The 23,664-nt window shown below is 40.7% G+C and overlaps 2 protein-coding genes across 2 annotated transcripts; one reads left to right on the top strand and one right to left on the bottom strand.

Annotated features, from left to right (window-relative positions):
• Positions 1-1,203: 1,203 nt before the first annotated feature.
• Positions 1,204-11,303, bottom strand: si:dkey-6n21.12 (schwannomin-interacting protein 1). The gene is made up of 8 exons (XM_053416363.1): positions 10,973-11,303; positions 9,764-9,794; positions 9,076-9,333; positions 7,418-7,542; positions 5,648-5,762; positions 5,367-5,492; positions 5,130-5,247; positions 1,204-3,544 (listed from the first exon to the last, which is right to left on the bottom strand). The coding sequence occupies exons 3-8, from the start codon at positions 9,331-9,333 to the stop codon at positions 3,444-3,446; spliced, it is 843 nt and encodes a 280-aa protein (XP_053272338.1). The 5' UTR covers positions 9,764-9,794; positions 10,973-11,303; the 3' UTR covers positions 1,204-3,443.
• Positions 11,304-15,917: 4,614 nt separating this feature from the next.
• Positions 15,918-22,072, top strand: LOC128430034 (piggyBac transposable element-derived protein 4-like). Its single transcript, XM_053415958.1, has 3 exons — positions 15,918-15,933; positions 20,356-21,605; positions 21,728-22,072. The coding sequence occupies exons 1-3, from the start codon at positions 15,918-15,920 to the stop codon at positions 22,070-22,072; spliced, it is 1,611 nt and encodes a 536-aa protein (XP_053271933.1).
• Positions 22,073-23,664: the final 1,592 nt, after the last annotated feature.

The following is a 23,664-nucleotide window of genomic DNA, read 5'->3' as shown; positions in this document are numbered from 1 at the left end:
TGACTTGCTTTCTCCTCAGCTGGATGTTGTGCAATGGAGGTTGAGAACACAAAGACAGATTGATTCTACCAGTACGCATGTGTTTGAGTATGCATTTTTACAATAATGTAAAATAAGTGATCCTTAACTGCAGTTTTCTGCAAGTGCCTAAGAACTGACACCAAGTCCCCAACCTTTCTTCAAAAACTGTGGAGAGAGAAAGTCCTTTTGAGCTTTGTAGAAAGTGGAGCTTGAGATATGACTGTCAAATAACTGCAAATTGATTATTTATTCATACTTCAACCTTTTATTCAGGTTCTGTGTGTGGGAAGAGGGAGTGAGTGAGAGAAAAGGAAATATGGTGGATAGGTTTCGAGAATCAAAGGACATATCTGGATCAAAGATAACTCAAATTCCTGACGGTTCCACTGGAAGCAAGGGCAATAAGATATAGAATAGCTGTATCATTAAATAATGTATCTCTAAGGTGATTAGGGCAGAGTATTAGAACCTGTTTTATCTGAGTTTAATAGAATATTGCAGGTCATCCAGATTTTTGTCCTTGATACGTATTTGAAATTTTGTTAATTGATTACACACTTTTCTGTTCTTATTTGTACCAAACTCAAAGAAGATCGAAGCCTCATCTTCTTGAGGATCTTAAGGCTGCTGATCAACTTCTACAGCTGTACTTTTGAGAGCATTCTGACATACTGTTGCACAGTCTGGTTCTCAAGCTGCAAGTACCGAGGGCTGCCCAGTGGCTTGTCGGCTCCCCTCTACCAAATCTTGGGGACATCCACTTGTGTCGGCTCCACAGACAGGATGTTCAAATAAGAAGGGACCCCTCACATGCTGGTCAACACTTGTTCTCCAACCTTCCCACAGGCAGGCTCAGGGTCATACGTGCCCGGACAAACCAGCTGAGGAACAGCTTTTTGCAAGAGCTGTGGACAGGTTGTTAAAATCTTAACATCCCCCTCACCGCAACCCTAAGAACAAACTATGTTGTAATGTTCTAGAGGCTGCTAACATTGTATGAGTGTGCCATATATTTTATTTTTATATTAAAGTCTCTACCACATTTAACTTTTTTTAAACATGTATTTATTCAATTCTCTATTTATTAATATTTATGCTGCCAAATGAAATCCCATTTTGTATTGATGCATAGTGACGATAAAGTATCGATCTATCTAAAGAAATACTAGTCGTGAAAAAAGCCAGTAGTTAATGATTTTTTATTTATATAAAAGCTTTTCTAGTCTTGATGACCACTCAAAGTGCTTTACATTACAGTTTGTCATTCACACACTCATTCATACAGTGCATCTATTAGCATCACTTTAATTTTCTATAAGGGGCAATTCGGGGTTGAGCATCTTGCCCAAGGACACTACGGCATGCAGATGGGGAAGACTTGGATCAAACTTCCGACCTTCTGGTTGGAGGATGAACGCTCTACCACTCAGCCACAGTCCCCTAGTTCACATGCTCAGTTCCACAATATTAAAATAATTCTTCTTGGTTTGAGTGTTAATTTAGCGGGAATGAAATTCATCTCATAACAACTTCCCAGGAGTGAACTGTTTTGGGGGATTTTAATGTGAATGTATGATGAATGTGAAATTTGTGAGATGAAAAATGGCCAAACATTGTGCATCTTCCTTAAAGCATTAAAAAAAAGCACTTAATCAGAACAAAACTAAATGTGCTTCATTTATTGTACACAGGAGCACATTTAGGCCTTTACCAGCTTCAACTAAAAAGCTGACACAAAGACATACATGTATAAAACAACTTACATTTTCTAAAAAGAACAATAACAAAGTAGTAGTATAATAGTTGGCAGAATTAGCAGCTTTTTTAACATGACTCCATTTATATTTCAGTTTTAAGCCTTAAGGGAAAATATACAACACAGTAACATGTATAAAAGCATTGTCCTGATGCTATTAAGCTCCAAATGTTAACCTCCAATGTGTTGTACTTTATGCTTTTAAAAGCATAAATATTCAGTCAAGTCAAGCTACTTTATTCATACACCACAGACTATACTTGTTGAACAGTAAAGCAAAACCAGCCCAATGAGACAACTTGATCTAACCAAGCAGGAACAATTGCTGGTAGGAAAATACAGTTTACATGTACAATTCCACTTCATTTTGCCCATACTGATACTCATTGTATGTTAATCATCACAGACCAACAACTCAAGTTACCTCGAAACATTTGAGTAAATCTCTGCAATAAAGGTGATGTTCTTACTACAACTTCTTAAAAGGTGTTCTGTGTGGTTGTCTCCCTAACAAACTTTTCCAATTCAATTTTACAACGCACACCTTGGGTTGTTTTGTCACAAATACATTGTCTTGCTCCCTTGTTCTTGTCAAAGCTATTTTGAAAAATAAAAAACAAATACTATTGTTGCTTGACATTCTAGCCAACTGTCCACATCACATCACCAGCGTGTTCCTGTGTACGCGCAGGATCCTTTCAGTGAATTCAAATGTTTGGGTCAGTATCTGTGTCATGCCTTTATGTCCAACAAACCAATGATTTGTTTGATCTGGCCCCTTTTATCCTGCATTTACCTAAACTAGATCGAGCTGTCATACTCTGTCATGAGTTCATATATGGAGGTTTTACCACGTTACACTCTTTCTTCTCCACCAGCAAATAATAAAACATCTACAGTTGACAAGGGTTTTGGCTTATTGAGTAGACGTCTGTTTACACTATGTGTAAACATTAAATACCCCACTTTTTTCTTTTTCTGAGGCGGTTAAATGATGTTTCTCCACATTTCACCTCCCAATGTTGTAAATTAATGCGAATTATCAGCACAGGCAGAGATCAATGTGAACACCTAGAGGTGAGTGACAGGAAGAGGAAAGCATCTTTTACAAGTAACGAAGGCAATGTTGACCAGATGAACACAAAGAAAAAGAAACAACACAATGTACAATTGTAGTAGTGAAGTGCCGGTTGACGCACAGGTTGGGCGGGTTTTGGTCAACATTTTAGAGAATATTGCAGGTGGCTGGCCAAAAGTGACAAACCAGGTCCCATTAATGTTATAGGATGAATTGCATGCAATTCAGCTCAGTTCCGTGTACCGTAAGGCTTCCTCACCATCAACATGCCTCGGATGTGTAGCTTTGTAATGGTTCTCTCACAAGTGAGTCTATAACTATGGCTCAGTGAAACCGACTTTCCCTTTTTAACCACAAAACATTAACAATAACATGAAAAATACTGTGCAAGCGAACGTCCAAGTCCTTTCAGGGAGTGAGAGTCTTCTTAGTGGTTGGCTGGACAGACTAAAATTTTGGTCCGATTGAGGGCATGTGGGGACCACTGTGTCATTGTCTTATACAGAATAATGTTCACAGACTGTTTGTGTTACATCACCAGTCCGCGCTGTTTGATAGGTGACCTTCAACTGGGAGTGATCAGCAGTTTCATAGTGATGTAAGATCCTGGACCTCCAGCAGCATGGCGTCCTGCTCTGTTCTCAGCTGGTCTCTGACCTGGAGGCGACCCACCAGATCTGAGCTCAGGTCTGACATGGACAAATTCAAAATTAATTCAAAATGTAGTTTGTAGATTTGCCAAAAAATATTTAGGAATAAATGAATGCTATAGTAATAACTTTCCTTTTTTCTCTGTGGCCAAGCTCTGTGACCTTTCTTGAATTTTCAGGATTACAATTTACTTCAGTATTCTGTTCCATATTTCAACAATAGTTTGGCCTCTGCAGGAATCCACATAGCCATATAACTGTTTTACTTCTTAAAAACGTTGAGGCAGAAGGCCGCCCACACTGAGTTTGATGAGCTTGAGTCATCCAAGCCCTATTCATTATTATAATAACCAAGTTATAAAAAAAATCTAAAGTATTAAAGCTTAGATTAATCAAAATAAGAATCGTTGGATAAATCAATAAAAATGTAGTAGATAGGTGCAGCCCTAGATCAAATGTAAAAATGCCATTTAGATGAATTTGGCTATAATGATCAGGTAGTTCACAAAAAGTGTTAAATTTGGGGTCTTTTCGTACATGTTTAGACCATAACTAAGTTTACATTTCTGTTGTTTTTACTGGGGCTGGAAGATATGACTTCACATCAATATCATGATTATTTCAATTGTTAATAATCAATTATTTTATGGCAGCACTTACACTACGGGATTTTGAAATGACCGCTATAGTGATCAATTTGGCCCGGAAAAAACATTATCATGGTTATTATCATTATCATTAACATTTAAATGGTTTCCACTGTAAAATTTGGTTGGATAGAATTACTTCCTGTGCCTGCAATTGAGATCATCAATCCGTACCCGTTGACTTCCATAGGATTTGCAACTACCCTCATTTCTACTCTTTAGTAAATCTTCAAGCATCTTCCACTGGGTTGGTCTTCACCATTTATTTTGGATTCATCTTTAAAAAATACCTAATTCTGGGGGGATGCTGTCCTGGATTTGTGCATGACCTTGACAGACAAAGCATTGGACAAGGCATTATTCATGCTTGTGCACATTTTTTATGCCACATCATACAGGTGGGTTTAAAATAAAGCTCGCTGAGAGTCCAAACCCAACTGAATGCCCAGAATCTTGTTGATACATAAACACCTTCAAGTTTTCTGGGGAAGCCTTTCTAGAAACGAATATATGGTCTAAGGTTGCCAAGTGTCCTGGAATTCCAAATTCCTACACAGTTCATCTTATGACTCCACCGTCCATGTTAACGGCCGGTTTTAAATCATTTTAGTGACATTGTGCTCATAGAGAGGTCATTAGCTGTAATTAATAAAGCACGCACATCCACCGGGAAGAATTGGGATATAACGGTCTAAGTCCACATATTCTTTGACAGATATAATGTGCGGTTTTGGTGTCTTTTTTACTTCTTATTACTTACGCATTTTTTTTTACAAAACAGTGATCTATATGTATATAGATGTATATAGTTTGGTTGAAAAACTGTTTGTAAACCATTTTCATGTCATAAGTAAAAAAAAAAAGGAAATCACGAAAATAGTGGTTGCTTGGATGAAAATAAGGCATTACCAAATGACCAAACATTTCCAAACATTTATGGTCACAGTTGAGTGTAATGACTGTGTGTAGGGCTGTACCTTGTATGGTTTGGCTAAGAGATGAACAAAGACCATTTAGCTCCTTGATACTGACGCTTTGTAAATCACTGCACTCCAAATGTCTCCTCTGGATTATAGGGTCACTATGAGCTGCAGTCTGAGGAGAGGAGAGGAGAGGAGAAGAGCCGTGACAAATAACATTCAGGGCTGGAAAACAAAAAAGGGCTGCATCACTACCGTTTCATGCTATGTGCAACTTGGTAACATGAGCCTCACCAGTGTTTTGTGGTCTGTTCTCAGCCTGTCTCGTAGGTTCCTTAGAGTGTTCCTGAAGCCTCTGGATTTTGGTTTCTCTGGCTTGGAGGCAGGCTGAGGATTCTTATGAACCTGAACACTCCCTCTCTTTAAGATTGGGAGGGGACATGGTGTGGGGTTGACTTTATGAATATGATAGATTTTATACTCTTAATTACAACCCTTTAACACAGAGGTGTAGCGGAGCTCACCTAATCTTAACTGTTAATTCTACTGTCAAAACATGTTTTAGAGGTACTTACCCATGTGTTTGAGCCTTCCTTCTTGCTCCCATCTCCTTCCTTCTCTTCCTCCTCCTCCTCCTCACTTTCACTGTTGTTGATGAAGCAGAGCTGAAGATTCATCTGTGTCTGCAGGCTAGAGGATACACATCAATAAAATATATATCATATGTTGGTTTTACTATGGTGGTCATCTAGGTACATGTGTGACTGACTGATTAGTGTGTGTGGGGGGGGGTTCTATACACAGGTTTCTAGACTGAATAATCAAAATTAGCTCATAGGGGGGAAAAGACACAAAGGCTCCCATTAAATGTCCATCAAGCCACAAGAGGAAATGAATCAGACTGTTAAGAGTTCAACAACTTTGCAGGGAAAAAAACATTTTCTGCGGGAGAGTAGGAATTCCTCTGCTGCTTAGCAATGCAAAAAGCTGTGACACACCCAAGGAAAGGGAAACATAAAGTGCTAAATATTTAGCACTGTAATACAAAGGTCCCCACAAGTAGTACACAGCAGCTCTATAGTAATAACAATAGGGGGTGAAGCTACAAAATGTGGCAGAATTGTAACCAGTCCATATGCAAATCAGAGCCTGACATAGTAGACTTATTTCTCATAACCAGACAAACAAGAAGCTACAACGTCAGGCTAATCTAAAGCCCGTAGGTGTGCACGCAGCTTATGCACAGGGTTGGGAATTCATAGCTGTGCATATGTGAATGTGAGTCGCGCTGCAACTACATCACCAAAACACTAGTGGTGGTAGAATTACTATGCTGGTGTTGAGTGTCTTCCGGTTTCTGGGGTCTCATTTATAACCGTTGCGTACACACACAAAACAGGGCCTGAAACTTGCGTACACCACTTCTCACGCAAACGTTGGGATTTATAAAAAACAAACTTGGCGGGAAAATCAACCAGTATCAAATCACTGCGGTGAACGTGTCTTTTCCAGCAGGTGCACAGAGCGCACAGGAGTTCACTCACAACAAATTAAGAAACTTTCCAAATAATATCCCAGAGTGGAGATGGGGATCCACTGATGTGAGGGAATCGGTCCGATGCTCTAAATAAATAAATACTGCCATGACAGTGGTGCGGGGTTCTGCGTGAAGTGTGCATGGCATGCGAATGGAAGGATGAGGAGAGAACGAGGGTTCAGCGAGGTCTGATCAGCTGATAAAGATTATATTGATCGGTGATTTTTTTTTTACTTCAGTCTCCGTTCTTTCTATCGTCTTCACTCTCACACAGTGTGTTATCCACATCAACGGCAGAGTATCAGTGTATTTTCTTTATCATTGACATCACTGCTTTCCCATATAATCTCTTTTCTCCTCCACCTCACTAACAAACACCTCGATGTCAGTGTCAGAAAGTTTCGCTTCCTCACAGTGGAAACCCATTGGTCAACTGCATAATTTAATATTCATGCCGTGCTTGCATTGACCATTTATGGTTGAAAGTGGGCGTGTGGAGGGCGGATTTGGAGGCAGATCCACGTACGAATGTGTCCAGGTGGACTGGGATTTATAAAGTGAACATTGCGTTCAGGTGTGCGTGCGCACGGTTTTATCAAATCAGAATATTCTTTTTCGAATTTCTGTCTGTACAAGCTTTGAACAATGCTACTTACATTACAGCTGCTTCAAAGGGCTGCAAAAACTTGACATAAGTAAAACTAGCAATACATCACTGTGTAAATAACAAGTTCAAGTTTTGCTTTCAAATTAGTGGGGGGTGGGAGGGTAAACCAGGACAGGCCATCAGTCTTTCGAGTGTATGTACCGGGAGGTCAGTGCCAGCACGTGGCTGTTGCAGGCGTCGTCTCCATCCTCCCAGCTCTCTGCTCTCCTGCCTCTCTCCTCCGTCCAGCTCACCGGAGCTCTGCCACGCTCCAGGGAAACTCCATTCTGAAACCACATCACACGTCACTGTCAATTCTACTCAATCATGATGGGAGCGACAACAAAAAAGCTAGATAATTCCCTCTTGTATTCATTGTGGAAATATTATTTCTGTGATTGTGTCTAAGTTCTTTTGACTTGATAAGATGTTAAAGTAGCATCAACAGAGGTTTCTAAAGTAACTGATACCAAACAGTCATCCAAATCACTTGGTTAGTATGAATGTAGTATAAGTCATAACACATCAACACGCAATACCCAAATTGAAGGGTAGGTTGTCTGATCCTGACATCAAGTGTCCACTGAACCCCAACTCCGATGTTGATGGTGGCATTATGTAATTATGATGTATGTGATAAAGAAGCTGCTAGCAAGTATTGTATGAATTTGGGTTAGGGGAAATTCTTTTTTAATTACTTAAATATACCATGTGCACTTAGTGTGGTACATTCCAGACTCGTCAAAATCGCACTCAAAACCATGTAGGCAGCCATTTTAGGATAGTCTAACAATGACAGAGCAATCAGTGCTTACAAAAACTTAAGTCGAATTGAATCATGGATGTGGATTTATTGTGACACCAAATAAATAAAATCTCAATGAGTTATTTGTCAATTCCTTTCAATCTAAAGTATTGAGAGAAAATAAAAATATAGCTTCTTGAAAGCCAAAATTAAACATTTCATAAAACACAAAATGCCTCCATATTGCTCGTGTGGTGTCATACAAGTGTTCGGAAGCCCCAACATTCAAATTCGACTCAAAACGACTGAATGTTTTTACCTGTATATTCCAACAAGGTGCATTCAGGGCCCGTCGGAAAGGCTAACGACCGCTAGCTTAGCCACTTAGTCACAAAACACGGTGTCTTTCGAGTTGAATATGACTGTAGGGGCTTTAGGACACTTGAAAGCCGGCATACGGGCAGAATGGAGGCAAGTTAGGTTTTTTCTTTTGTTATACGATGTCTGAAGATAGGTCACTAATGTCTTCAATTGTATTGGATTCAGGTGCTAAACTGTTTACCCCTGGAACTCAAAAAGTGTTTTGTTGACTCAAACACATTGCCACACCCTCCATCGGCTAGTGGTGAGTAGAAAGTAATTATTTCTGGGTGAACTATCCCTTTAAGTTGGTTGAATTTTTGTTTGTGCCAGATCAAATGAGAATAAAGATGCTAAAAATTAACTACTTTGTCTCTGGCTGCATTGAGCCCCACGTTGGGCGCGACTGTGGCCACAGACGATGCCAACGGGTTCTCCCAACACCAGCCCGAGATGAACCACTCACTTTTCAGCATTTTATTTCAGGACACCAAACATAAATTCATATAACTCAACTTAAATTATCGGATAACCTTTTCAAGTTCCTCCGTTCTGTGTCTCCCTTCATGTTCCTCTCCCTGGCAGCTCTGCGCCTGCTGCCCTTTTGGAACATGAGGATTAATCAGCCAATAGCCCTGCGCTGATTAATCCTCTGCAGGTGAGCTTCCTCCCTGCCCACAATCATACTCCCCTCTCCCAGACTATGACCTCTGACCTTTGCCCTTTTCTCCTTCTTCTCCTCTTCTTGCTTCTCCAGCTCAGCGATGCGCAGGCTCAGCGCTTCCCAGTGCATGATGGGAAGCCCCAGATTGTCCTCACCATAGCCTTCCTGCCAAACCAGTGCAGCACCCTCCGAATCTTCATCATCCTCCTCTCTGTTGTCAGTTTCATCACCACTCTTCCTATCGTCTTCCGCCTCGTTACTCTCTTTCTCCTCCCGCTGCTGCCTCTGTCTCTCCTTCTCACCCTCCATCTTTACAGTGGAAACAGCAGTTGAACAGATACAATTTTATACAAGTGTCTCGGACAAAGAGGTCTAAAAAGAAAATATGCCCCCAGGTTACAAACTGTATTAAGTAAAAGTATTAATTCAAAGAAACAGGTGTTTCTGGCTGCCTAAAATCACAACTTAACAATCATTAGACTCTTCACATTAAAACGTTATAATCCCAATCATTTACAACCTGGAGGGACCTCTTCAGTTTACAAAGCTAACATATGTTAACTACTGCATTGACTTATTGAAGTATTTTCGAAAATGATCCAATATTTATCTACCATATCTTTATTTCTGCCAGGGTGAATGGGGCTTTAAAAACAACGCCAGTGTGAGCCTTTCAGTGGTTAGAGCTGACTACTTGTTTTTCTGAATAATAAGGTGGAGGTCACTGAATGACACTTACAGCTGTTATGAAGGAATTTCCACGAAACACACTGTGGAGAGAAAGGGGGAAAGGGAAGGTACAGAAAAGTCAAAGATTTGAATATGCTCAATATGTGCATGAATACAAGCACTAAACTGCATGTTTGTCACAGAAACACAAATTTTTTAACATCAAGTTCTTCCTTAGCTGCTGATCCAAGCCATCACAATTTTTAGGTTCTTGTATGACCCTCTGTATTTAGACAACATGTAAAATTTGAAAACATGAGCATCTTTTTTGAAGTTCCAGTGTGTAGGATTTACGGGGACCTCTGCAGAAATAGAACATACTATTCATAATAATGTTTTCCTTGGTTATCCCCTGCTGTGCACTCACATTGGATTCTACTGACTTTCTGCTTACTTTATACTCGGGGGCCAGGCAGGGAAAGTCCACAGACAATCCGGAGGCTACACATTTCAACATTGGTTTGGTATGACTTTTCTAATACTGAGCAGGACCATTACAAATCATTTTGAGTCACTAAATCTCTTTCCTTTGATTTGCAAAGGATACAGTGTTAACTGTGAAATGTTTTGTGTAAGTGGTTATATGGACCCAAGCCCTAAAGCCTCCTATTCATTTAAAACAACACTTTCTGTTCAATTTGCTGATGCTTAGACGTCACCAGAAACTATGATGATGGGATGTTGAGGTCTATTTTTTGACATTTTAAATAGCAAAATAACAAGGTTACTTTAAAATCTTCTTCGAATTTTCTCCACAATCGGCCATCATATTAACTTAAAACTTGGTGGCTGGGTTGCTGAAGATTCTGGGACATGTCTTGTTGACTGAAATTCGGAGGAAACAGATTCCTTCTATTATTTTTAATCTATAATCAACAGTAACAACAGTTTTTTCATCATTTGAATGAACCATGTTTCCAAGACAAAAAAAAAGAATGTGTATCGTACCGTGTTCAGAGGATATTAAGAAAAGAAAAGGATCAGTGGTTTAAGTTCAGGACTATAAGTAATAAATATAAACTATAAGTAATACATTGAATGTAAGTGGCAGAAGGCCCTCTACAGGCATTACGTCACTTGTAAGGTGAACTGTAAATACTCCAGTAAGACGTTATTGAATTAAAAATCCGGTTTCGAGGCTACACCCCTGGAAATCAATCTAACCATATACTGAGTATCACACCAAACGGGAGATTGTTATTTAAAAATGGACACTTACCACTTTACCCGTAACACAAACACAAGTCTACTGGTGTGATCAGAGGAGTTGAGGGCTCTGCCACATTGCTCAGCTCCCCCAAATTGTCTTCCTCCTTCGCCTCCTTTCCATCGAGTTTCACGCTTTCTCAAACAAAGTACAATAAATAGAAAACACGTCCATAAGAGCCGTTCACGCCCAAGTCTCAGTCTGCATCACAACTATGTGTCCACAGTTTAGATCACCCCACACATCCACGTCCAAGATTTCTTGGTCAACTCTTAACATACGAACAAAAGACGAGGAACTTAGGAATTTCACGAAAAGTAACGTTCGCGAATGCAATTCTCAATTCTCACACTTCCTGTGGCTGCCTTCAAAATAAACGTCTTCTTGGTTATCTGCCTCCTTTTTGAATAATGTCGTAGTTAAGAAGAAAGTCTACAATATTACCAGAACAAATTTGCAATTAAATTAGAATAAATATTAAATATGATTGTAATTTAATTAGGGGGAAAAGTCAAAATATTGCAAGAACAAAGAACAAATAAATTAAAACAAAATATTCTAGACCCAAAATCGTGAAAAAGAATCTCATGGTTTCTTGGAAAACTACGAAACCCCTTTGAATATCACGCAGATGTAACTGTTAGCCTCGTACTCAACAGCTACAAACATCTCCTCAACAAAAGAGTCAGATCACTCCATGTCTGTATAAACGGTTTCTTTCTGAATTTATCCAAAGTCCTAATTCGTATTGTAATCATTTCAAAGTTTTATGATACTGACACTTTTTAAAATCAGGTCTGGTCCAGAGGCAAGAGAATTATCATCAGGCAAAAATATGGTTTTATTTGAATAGTAAAAGTCAACAAGCAGTGGCAGTATATATAGGCTGCAAGGGTGGCAGTATATATAGGCTGCCACCCTACTCCCTAAAACACATAACGCTTCAACTGAATTCTATATTGCACACCCCTGGGATGACACTATACATCCCAAGCACAGCAAGTGATTGTACGGCACACAATGGAACTTAGTATCTCAATGCACAGCAATCCACAAAGAAACTATAAACTATAAACAGGTCAAAACCAAATGCCACTAGGGGGAGCCAGCGGACCTCCCTTACACCAACGGCTGTCTCAAATGAGCCCATAATAGGGTGTCAGGCTATAAAAATCGATAGAAAGACAAATCCCCAAAAAACTGGCACGACAACACATCATCCATTAAACATGAAAAGTCTTTTTCTAATTATCGTGCCCTGTTCAGCAACCAGACTCCCCTGTGGAGTGCGAACATAGAATCTCTTTTGTGAATTTGTGATGGCAATTTGGTGTGACAGCTTGAAGTGGGGCTGTAGTCACTCTCAGGATAGCCACCTGCAAAGGCACCACAAATCCCTGGTCCCTTGCTACCTAAAGGGAGGCATTGTGCCTCCCTCTCCTAATACAGGAACAGATCACCTACTTAGCTGTCTTTGCTCCTGGCAACACTATAAGTGGCAAACAGCACCCTCCCACCAGAGTGCCACACTCACAGACAACAGCAGTTCAGGCTCTCATACTTTATTTTAAAGTTCATCCAAATGATCACTTTTATTCTTTTATCAATCATTTTGCCCACATACATGTGTTCACAAGAAGACAAATCCTACCCCACTTCGACTCACCACAATGTGGTGCTGTTACCCTATAACATAAAATGAAATCTCAACTCTTTTCTTTTCTTCGTAAAATTATGAATTTATTCCTGGTATCCCAGAATTCATTTTTAGGAGGCATTCAAAATCAGAAAAGAACATGAGCAGGTGAGTTTGAGTCAGATTATGGTGTCTAGGATTCTAAGAAAGAAGCTAGGAGAAACGGAAATTATCAAGATTGTCCAAATGGCAACCAGTTGGTAAAATGATGACCTGAAGAACAGAAAAATAGTGTGCCACATTGAAAGTAAAAAGGAAAGGTGGTAGCTCACGGTCAAGTTCTGGGTGAGAATAAAACTAATCTGACAGTTATAACTGACATTCATATTCAAGAGCATTGAAAAAATTAAAGGTTTGTCAGTGTCTAGAGTTTCAGTACTTGATACTGCCAGATACAATAAAGAAAGGCCGCATGAGTTTCCAAGTCAGGCCTTATGTTCCTACTCCCCTTCAGTGTTCAGCCAAATTCATGCTTTGTGTCGAAGCTACAACGTATGCACGTAGCCTATCCACGGGGCAAAGCATTCATAGTTGTGCGTAGGTGTGTGTGAGTTGCATTGCAATTAAATTGCTGAAATGCTAGTGGCGGTAGATTCAAGATTCAAGAGTTTATTGTCAAATGCACAACAATATAATTTGTCGCTGGCAATGAAATGCTTGGGTCACAGGCTCTCTTATAGCAATGCTTGAATATTACAAGCAAAAAATTATTTAATAAAATAATATAAAATAGAATATCTAAAATTTTAAAGAGAAAATATATATATTTAAATATATATATATATACACCTAAAGAAAAAAAACAAAAGTCCAATTATGTGAAATAGTGAAAGTATGCTAAGGTGCTGGTTTAGCGGAGTCATTGCAGTTTGGAGGAGTTTAAAAGTCTTATGGCCTGGGAGATGAAACTGTCTCTGGTGCTCTGGTGGTGCGGACGGCAGTAGGCAAAACAGATATGAATGAACATCGTCTGAAGATATCAGCAGACATTTCGGCCTTGAAAAAGTTTTAGCCAATCAGCTGTGTGAGTTTCTCCAGGAAGGTAATGCATATGAAGACTTAAAACTTGCTGTCTCAAGTCGCATATGAATGAGGGGGCTTACAGACACTTGTATGACACCACAGGAGCAGTATGGAGGCATGTTATGGTTAATGTTGTTTTATTACGTCTACAGAACGACTCACCATTGACTTCAATTGTACTGGATTCTGCTCTAGCAAAGTATACCCCCTGAGACTCCAGAAGTGTTTTGTGAAGTCCAACACTTCACCACCTCTCCATCGGCATATGGGTGAGTCGATAATGAGTACATTTTCATTTTTGGATAACCATCCCTTTAATCGTCACAGTAAAACACCAAGTCCATTTAGGATCACAAGTTACTGTGAATCAATTTCACAAAAGCGAGAGGCCCAAAGCAAAAGCAAGACAACCCTGAAAAAGGGAATGGTTTTTGGGGGTTGCTCTGATCGTGGTGTGGGAGGAGATCACCCAGGACACCATCTGCCGACTCATCAGGAGCATGCCCAAACATTGTCGGGAGTCCATACACGCAAGCAGAGGCCATTCACACTACTGAGTCACATATCAGTTGCTGTGTTGATTTTAACACAAGTTGGGTCACCCTGTGATTTACATATTTTACTTATTTAAATCACAGCCATAGACTCACAGATGAACAGATTCAATTTTATTGGTCAAAGGCAAGGGTGACCTCATATGAGTCCGGAAAAGAATGAATGCAGAAACAAACTGCACAGGTTGAAGGTGACCATCAACCACAGGGTGAAAGTTTATCAAATCAAACTGTCTTGTGGGCAACATGCGGCCTGGAGAACAGAGGTTCCTCACTGTGTTGTGAATAAAAGATCCAAGTACTTCTTCACAAAGCTAGCACCACTGTAAACATGTGTTTTCTTTCTCTCCTTGTTCTTGAAGTGAAGCTGCAGGACTCCTCTGGACCTGAATGACCACTGGAAACAAGAGTTATCATGTTGACTCCTCTGAATTATTTTAGGATGTTGAATAATTCTTCCAGGCATTGCTGCTGTAGAGCTGCTGTTTTTGGTTGAGATCAGGAAACACACAACATGCTGGGGCTGAGTTGGTACTCGGGCCTAGAAGGACTGGATCTGAGACATGTGGTGCAAATTGTAACTCCGTGAACACATCCATGTTGTGAAGATGAACACTGGATACCTGAAGGCAGGCTTCAATATCCAGTGGGGTTCCATTTTCAGATTTTTTTTTTTTCAAATGAAAACAATTTATAGATGATAGCAGTGTAATAATAATAATACTCATAATCATCATTTATTTTTCTTCTGTTTACATCCTTATTTTCATCTGATCTACATATTGGATGGAATTAGAGGTGATCACAACATTAGAAGATAAACATTTCAAACATCCCTGTCACAGAGGTGTCATTGGATCCTGAATGTAGAGATTAATTTGAGTCCTCAAACATAACACAAATAACTGGTTTCATCCTCAGGGTGCCTCACCTTGTCCCCATGCCTCCTCCATCAGTACCACTTTGTGTCTGATGCAATGACTTGGATTAAAGCTCAGAGCTACTGCAGAGAGACATACACAGACCTGGCCACAATTGAAAACACTGAAGAAATGAACAAACTTAACGACACAGTTTCTGCCGCTGGTAACAGCTCCGAGGTTTGGATTGGCCTGTACAGTCATATTGACTGGAAGTGGTCAGATGGGTTCAACCAGATCGGAGCTGAATATAGGAACTGGAGTGAACCTGGTTGTGATCCAAACTGTTTAGCATTCAATGAGCTCTGTGTGAAAATGATTACAAATGGAAAATGGTTTGATGATAACTGCCATAAACAGAGTCCATTTGTCTGCTAAAATGGTAATGATGTGCTTTATAATGATCTTTACTGTACAACGTAATGTATTAGATATGATTTTGAAAATCAATGTGTGATCTCTCTTTTGTTCTCAAACTTAACTGCAGGGACAATAGAGGATTCTGACTTTGTGCTGGTGAATACAACAAAGAATTGGTCTGAGGCTCAGAGGCACTGCAGAGAAAACTACACAGATCTGGCCACTGTGCGGGACGACGCTGACAGCAACAAGATACTGAACTTGAAAAAAACTCTCAAATAGGCATGGATCGGTTTGTACAGAGATCCTCAGATTTACTGGTCCGACGGGAGTAACCATTCATTCAGCTCCTGGTATCAGGATTACAACAGACCTGGATCAATGTGGTGTTGCAGATTTGGAGAATGGAGGAAAATGGAGGTAAGTTTCCTGTGAAGAAAGAAACGCATTTGTCTGCTACAGCATGCGTGGATGGTGCTTCCTTGATTGAAAGAGAGAGAACACATCCAGACTTTAGAAAAACTGTTATTGTTTCAATAGTGATTATTATAACATTAATGGATTTATGAATATTTGGATGATGTTTGTTCTGTCTATTGTTTCTTTACAGTGAGAGAAACTAGAAATGTCTTGTGATGTACTTGTATGTTATCACTTAATTTATCTGCTCTGTGATGGTTCTTCAAGATAAACTGACACTTTGGATCATTTTGACTCTGTCTGGTTTCAGATTCCTTCACTAATTATCCTCATGAATGAGAATTCAGCTCTTAACTCTCAGCAGTTTTTTTGCCAGATTTCAAATTAAAATTACCCATAAAACATTCATATTCACTTGTTTTAGTTTTATTGAAACCCCTGTCTTATATATAGAGGTTTCTCTTTCCCCCTGTTAGTATGTCTTTTTTTGTCGTTTTTCCTTACTCTTGTTTAGGGTTTAAATCATGCAAAGATTACATTATTCCAAAGAAAAAAAGTATATAATGTATCCTAATGTATCCGATATAGGAGACAGGTGTAAATCTTTGAAGGGTACTCTAGGCCACACATTTTGGCTTTGTCCTAAAATTCTCACCTTCTGGCAGGATATTTTTGAGTGGTATTCTAAAAATGTATGATATACAGATTGAACCTGACGCACTGGTCTCCCGTTTGGCGGCTCTGTAGATTATCTTGCACTGCCACATGCTGTTCAGCAGACCCTTTTGTTTGGTATGTTAGTTTCTATATTATCTTGTGGGGTTTCCACTTGTTTCAGTATCAGTATGTCAGTACGCACGCACGCACGCGGGCACTCGGGCACGCACACACACACACACACACAATGCATGATGACTCATGTTGATATTATCTTTTTACAATTTGAGTCAAGTCACCACGAAGATATCAACTGAGTTTAAAGGTCATTTTTTTTTTTTTCAAAAACTGATAGTTAAAGATGATTCTGATTTATATTAGAAATGTATGAATAAATAACATCATAAGATCTGACTTACCAGTAGGGTCGAGTTGGGATGTAACCTTACTTTAAGTCACAGAACAAAAATTATGCCATGGTCTGTAGCAACCTGTATGAGAGTGTGATTCTTAGTCATAGGTGATCCCTGACATCTGAGACGTCTTTCTAATCAGTAACATTTTGTCTTTTCTGTAAAATCTGTTGGACTCTTACTCCACCCTTCACCTGATCCTCGAATGCGTGACGAAGGTTTTTTAGTACTTACGATAAAGCCGTTGCTAAGGTCCTTGTGTTAAGGTGTGACTGGCGTGGGTGGAAAAAACATCTCAGATTTGATGTCATAACCACATCTATAAAAAACCGAATGCTCTGTCATCACAGCCAGTGTGTCTGCGTGCAGCACATGTTTGTGTCATCAAGACTCCATTGTAAATTTAAAAAACATTTTTTATAATAAATTATCCATACATAGCTTTCTAAAAATCCTTCATATAGTCTGCTCTTATACGAATATATCAGCATCTAATTATGCAATATGTGTTAACTATTCGCAGGGGCGGCTGTGGCTGAGGGGTAGAGTGGTCGTCCTCCAACCTGAAGGTCGGCGGTTCGATCCCCAGTCTGACCCATCTGCGTGCCGAAGTGTCCTTGGGCAAGATGCTGAACCCCGAATGGCCCCCCACAGAATAACAAAGTGCTGCGAATAGATGCACTGTATGAATGTGTGTATGACTGGGTGAATGTAAAACTGTACTGTATAGCGCTTTGAGTGGTCATCAAGACTAGAAAAGCGCTATATAAATACAAATCCATTTACCATATTGGTTATGTACAAAAAAAGGCCTACATCATCCTATGCAAAGAATAAGTCTGAAGCATTTTTGATACAATCAGTTCCGAATGTAGACCAGATGCATTTTTTATGCTTTTTAGAGCTTTTTAGAGAAAATGTTTAATTTCATATTCTTGATTCAGACCTTTTGGAGCTAGGCTCTCAACAGTAAAAATATAGAAACTTTCTCATTTCATTGTGTTCATTGCCAGCACATCTCCGAAAGGCCACAGGGTGGTTTGCCTTTCCAAAATGTACTGCCACTGGGTTGCGTTGGGCCTGCGTCTGGATGCAGCTTCTACGTTTTTCTATCCTTGTTTTTAAAGCTCTTTGTGTTTTCCGTACATATGCTAAATCACATGGGCACTTCATGAGGTAAATCACATTGTTTGTAGAACAAGAAATGGTGCCTCTCACGTTCATAGTTTGACCTGTGATCCGATGGGTGTATGTAGTACACTACATACACCGATGGGTGTATGTAGTGCACAGGCACACTCATGCAATTGTAGGGAAATTTAACCTCTGCGTTTAACCCATCTGGTGCAGGACACACAGAGCAGTGAGCAGCCATGTACGACGCACGGGGAGCAGATGTTGGGGGAGTAAGGTGCCTTGCTCAGGGGCACTAGACAGGGTAGGGAGAATCCTCTTGGATTTTTGGACAGATCAATCCAGGTTCGTCTTTTTTGTTGTTTCTCTGTGGAGTCGAATCAGAGACCTTTTCTGCCCATAGTCAAAGTTTCTGCCACTAGTCCACCGCCTCTCCATACACCTCTTAAATACACACACACGCAATCACATACAGATCCTTGTTAGTTAGTACGTTTGTTTAGTAATTTGTGTTTTTATACTTTATTATGTTCGTAATAAATATTTTCTTTCACAAATGTTCTGTCATTAATGTTGCATAAGTGAATACAAGTAAACCTGATTTTTGGGAGAGCAGTGCTCTAGCGGGTTGATACGGTACTATCAGCTCTTTGAGGTATAAAGAGCTTTCATTGCTTCGCTGATGACGTCTCTACTACAGTAAATCCATCATCACTGCTACTCGCTGCCCCCTGACAAACAGCCTCACTGACATTAAATCCTTGATGCAAAACAACTTCCTCAAATTAAACTGTGACAAATTGGACATAATCCTCATTGGTCCCAGATCCTTCATTAAAAAAAGTCAGAGCTTCTGCCTCACCATCGACAACTCCACTCTCTCTCCCTCCCCACACATCCGCAACCTCGAAGTCTTGTTTGATAGCAACCTCTCTTTTGAGGCGACGAAGCCTTCTCCGTAGCCGCCCCCTCCCTCTGGAACTCTCTTGCCAAACCGCCATCCGTGACTCCAATGACCTTACCTTGTGCAAAACTCTAATCACACCTCATCTTTTAAGAATTGCTTTTAATGTGAATGTTTTATATATGCTCTTTGATTATATTGTGATACTTTTTATGCAAAACTTTTAATGTTGTAACACGTCTTTGAGTATCATGAAAAGTGCTCTATAAATAAAAAGTGTAATATTATTATAATTATTATAGCTATGAGTCATACTGACCTCCCCTCCTTTTCCTCCATGGCCACGACCTTGTCCTTTTCCTCTGCCTCCCCTCTGACTTGGACCTGTGAAAGCTGATAACAGTGTCAGCTGTGCGTTGTCAGTCTTGTCTGGTTGATGATTCTGCTGCTGCTCATTCTTTCGCTGTACGCTGTCTTCAGCGTGTTCCGCTTGGTGATTTCATCGACACTGGAGAGTTCGGGTCTTAACCTATTTAAGAAGTGTTCTTTTAACCTTTGTGTCGTGTCGGGTCAAATCTGACCGATTTCCATTTCGATCAATCATAAATATTGTGTTTTACATTTTATTGTCTCAAGGGCTTATGATATCCTCCACACTAGGCATTTGAACATTTACAATTGCTGATCACTACTTTCATTGAATTTTGAGTTGTTTAGTCAACTTTGTAACACCTGTGGTGTTCCCGGTCAAAAATGACCGCCATAGTAAATGAATGGGTGACCCTAGATTGTGTTCATTCATCAGATAGTACACAACCACAAATCCACAACCACCACCACACGCACACACAAACACACCTACACGCACACACACACACACACACACACACAAACACACCTACACGCACACACACACACCTACACACACACACACACACGCACATACACGCACGCACACACACACACACTCCACCCCACGTGAACCCCTTTCAGACTGACCATGTGTCCTCTCTTTCCCGTGCTTATGTGCCTGTCCCCCTACGTGAACCACACCTTCCAGACTAAACGTGTAACACTTCAAAGTTACCAATTAGGTGTTTGTTATGGGAACCTGGCTCTTTCCCGGGCTAATGTGTCCATCCCCCCACGTGAACCACACTTTCGATACAAAACGTATGATATCTTCTCACAGATCCCCTATATATAGCTTGCTTGTGCATTGCTCTTATTTTACTCTGAACACAATGAGTCGGCGCCCGATCAGACGTTTTTCTGTCAGAGAAACTCTTGACCTTTTTTTTCAAACTGATGAAGACGGGATTGGAGTTGAACCAGAAATAGAGGAGGATGTTTCAGAAATAGAAGACAACGATCCTTATTTTGATCCAGACCATCATGAGACCGAACAGTCAACAAATGGCGAGGAAGAGGCCCCTGAGGAAGAGGCACCTGGGGAAGAGGCCCCTGTGGAAGACACACCTGAGGTGACATTCCAGTCCAAGGATGGCAACTTGCTCTGGTATTCATCCCCCCAGGACAGAGGAGGCAGAACAAGAGGGGAAAATATCATTAGGATGTCACCAGGGCCAACACGGTATGCAACATCTCGTGTGGATGACATCAAGTCCAGCTTCCAACTCTTTTTACCAGAGTCCATTGTGGAAATTATACTGGCGATGACAAACCTGGAAGGGGGGCGTGTGTTTGCGGACACATGGAAGGCCTTGGACCAGGTAGACCTCCAAGCCTACATGGGTCTGTTGATTCTAGCAGGAGTACATCGGTCCAACAATGAGGCTACAAAAAGTCTGTGGGATGCAGAGTCAGGGAGGCCTATATTCCGGTCAACTATGTCCCTGCAACAGTTTCATGTCCTCTCAAGAATTATCAGATTTGATGACAGAGCTACACGACCTTTCCGCTGGCGAGACGACAAACTGGCTGCCATCAGGAACGTTTGGGACAGGTGGGTGGAGCGCCTACCACTGATGTACAATCCAGGCCCTGAGGTGACAGTGGACGAGCGCCTGGTCCCTTTCAGAGGTCGCTGTCCATTCAAACAGTACATCCCAAGCAAACCAGGCAAGTATGGGATCAAGATCTGGGCAGCATGTGATGCCAGGAGCAGCTACGCCTGGAATATGCAGGTTTACACAGGGAAACCTGTTACTGGAAGGCCAGAAAAAAACCAAGGCATGCGTGTTGTGTTGGACATGACAGCCGGTCTCAAGGGGCATAACATCACATGTGATAACTTTTTCACATCACATGGGCTTGGTCAGGAGCTGCTGAAAAGAAAGCTCACCATGGTGGGGACAGTGAGGAAGAACAAGCCTCAACTTCCCCCTGCACTGGTGTCGACCAGAGGGAGAGAGGCACTCTCATCCAAATTTGCTTTCACTGACACACACAGTCTTGTGTCATATTTGCCCAAGAAAAATAAAAATGTCATCCTGATGAGCACTCTACACAAAGACGCCGCTGTCAGCGAAGCAGAGCACAGGAAGCCCCAGATCATCCTGGACTACAACAGAAACAAAGGAGGCGTTGATTGCCTTGATAAGGTAATGTATATTTTCATCTGTCATGCATTTGATTTACTTGTATTCATGTAAAACATTGCATTTTGTGTAAGACAGGTTCAATATTGTTTCCAATCTATTCATTATTGTTTCTTTCATTGCAGCTTACTGGTACATACACCTGCAAGCGAATGACAGCTCGTTGGCCTGTGGCTGTGTTCCACAACATCCTCGATGTGACTGCATGTAATGCATATGTGGTGTGGACAGCGATCGACCCAGCCTGGAATCAGGGGAAACGTTTCAAGAGGAGACTCTTCCTGGCAGAGCTTGGGAAAGCTTTAGTGACTCCTCTAATTCAACGGCGCCAGCACCGCCGCAGAAACGGAAGAGATGCAAGCTATGTGCCCTATAGAGACAATAAGACAAGTCTTACATGTTTCAAATGTGATGCCTACGTTTGCAAGACACACTGTGACCTGATTGCAAAATGCCACTCCTGTGTCTGAACACACACACACACACACACACACACACACACACACACACACACACACACACACACACACAATGTGTTCATGTTGATGTTCTGATGTTCTGTGAATTTGGTCTCTGTTTTGATTTTTCTACAATAAATGTAAATTTTGGAATACAACTTTCAATTTCTGTGTCTATTCACTGCAGTTATTCATGTAACCAGTAGTCTGAGACATTGTTTACAGGTTAAAAGGGAGTTAAATACAATTTGGTGACGATCAATGGTTTTTGTGTTAATGTAAGGGCAGTTAAAACAGGCCGGTCAAATTTGACCGGGAGCACCAAAGTAAGGGGGGAGAAACGAACACGACACAAAGGTTAAGTGGACCTAATAGGGAGACAATGGGGATGCTTCCATATCAGCTAGACGTGTGAGTCCACTGCGCAGGTCAAAAGAGCTGACAGTCTCATTCACTTACCAGTCATCAGGCGTCATGTCTGATGACAAGTCAACGCCTTTGTTATATCCAGACTTGATTAGTGTAATTCCTTATTATCAGGCTCCAGCAGTAAGTCGTTAAAGACTCTGCAGCTTGTCCAAATTGCTGCAGCACGTGTCCTGATAAGAACCATGAAAAGGGACCACATTTCTCCTGTATCAGCTTCACTACACTGGCTTCCAGTTAAATCTAGAATAGAATTTAAAATTCTCCCTCTCACTTCGAGGCCCTTAATAACATGGTACCATTATACTTCAAAGAGCTGATAGTACCTTATCAACCCACTAGAGCACTGCGCTCCCAGAATTCAGGGTTACATGTCGTCCTTAAAGTCTCTAAAGTAGAGTGTGAACCAGAGCTTTCATCTATCAAGCTCCTCTCCAATGGAATCATCTCCCACTTTCAGTTCGGGGGGGCAAACACCATCTTTAGGTTTAAGAGTAGGCTGAAAACCTTCTTTTACGAAAAAAGCTTATAGTTTGAGCCGGTCCAGGCTTGTCTTAGACCTGCTCCTAGTTATGCTGCTATATGTCAATCAATCAATCAATCAATCAATCAATCAAATTTTATTTGTATAGCCCATATTCACAAATCACAATTTGTCTCATAGGGCTTTAACATGGTGAGACATCTTCTGTCCTTAGCCGTCAGCAAGAGTAAGGAAAAACTACAAAAAAACTTCTAACAGGGTAAAAATACGTAGAAACCTCAGAGAGAGACACATGTGAGGGATCCCTCTCCCAGGACGGACAGACGTGCAATAGATGTCAAGTGTAGGAAAACATCATCTAGATTAAAGTTTTTAGCAGCATTGATGAGGGTAAACATTTTGAATGATAACTTCAATACTATATATCAAGCAGTCCTGCTGCAATCATAGTCTATGGTCAGCAGCCAGCAAGATCATGATCCATCATCAAGATTGGATCCACTATAGTCCAGATTCATTGTCCACTGCCGCCAGTTATGATCCATCATCAGCTGCCACCTCGGTCGTGGTCCACCACCATTATCTCACTCCAACGCGACAAAGGATCCGTCATTCCCACTACGATCAGCCGGCCCGGAATGTCTAGAATGTCAGAGGACACATGACACACATTGAAAAAGTAATTAAAAATAGC

This window comes from Pleuronectes platessa, chromosome 23, assembly GCF_947347685.1.
Source record: "Pleuronectes platessa chromosome 23, fPlePla1.1, whole genome shotgun sequence".
Taxonomy (NCBI): domain Eukaryota; kingdom Metazoa; phylum Chordata; class Actinopteri; order Pleuronectiformes; family Pleuronectidae; genus Pleuronectes; species Pleuronectes platessa.
The sequence above is the reverse complement of the archived record's forward strand: the minus strand, read 5'-3'. Positions and strand labels throughout refer to the sequence as shown.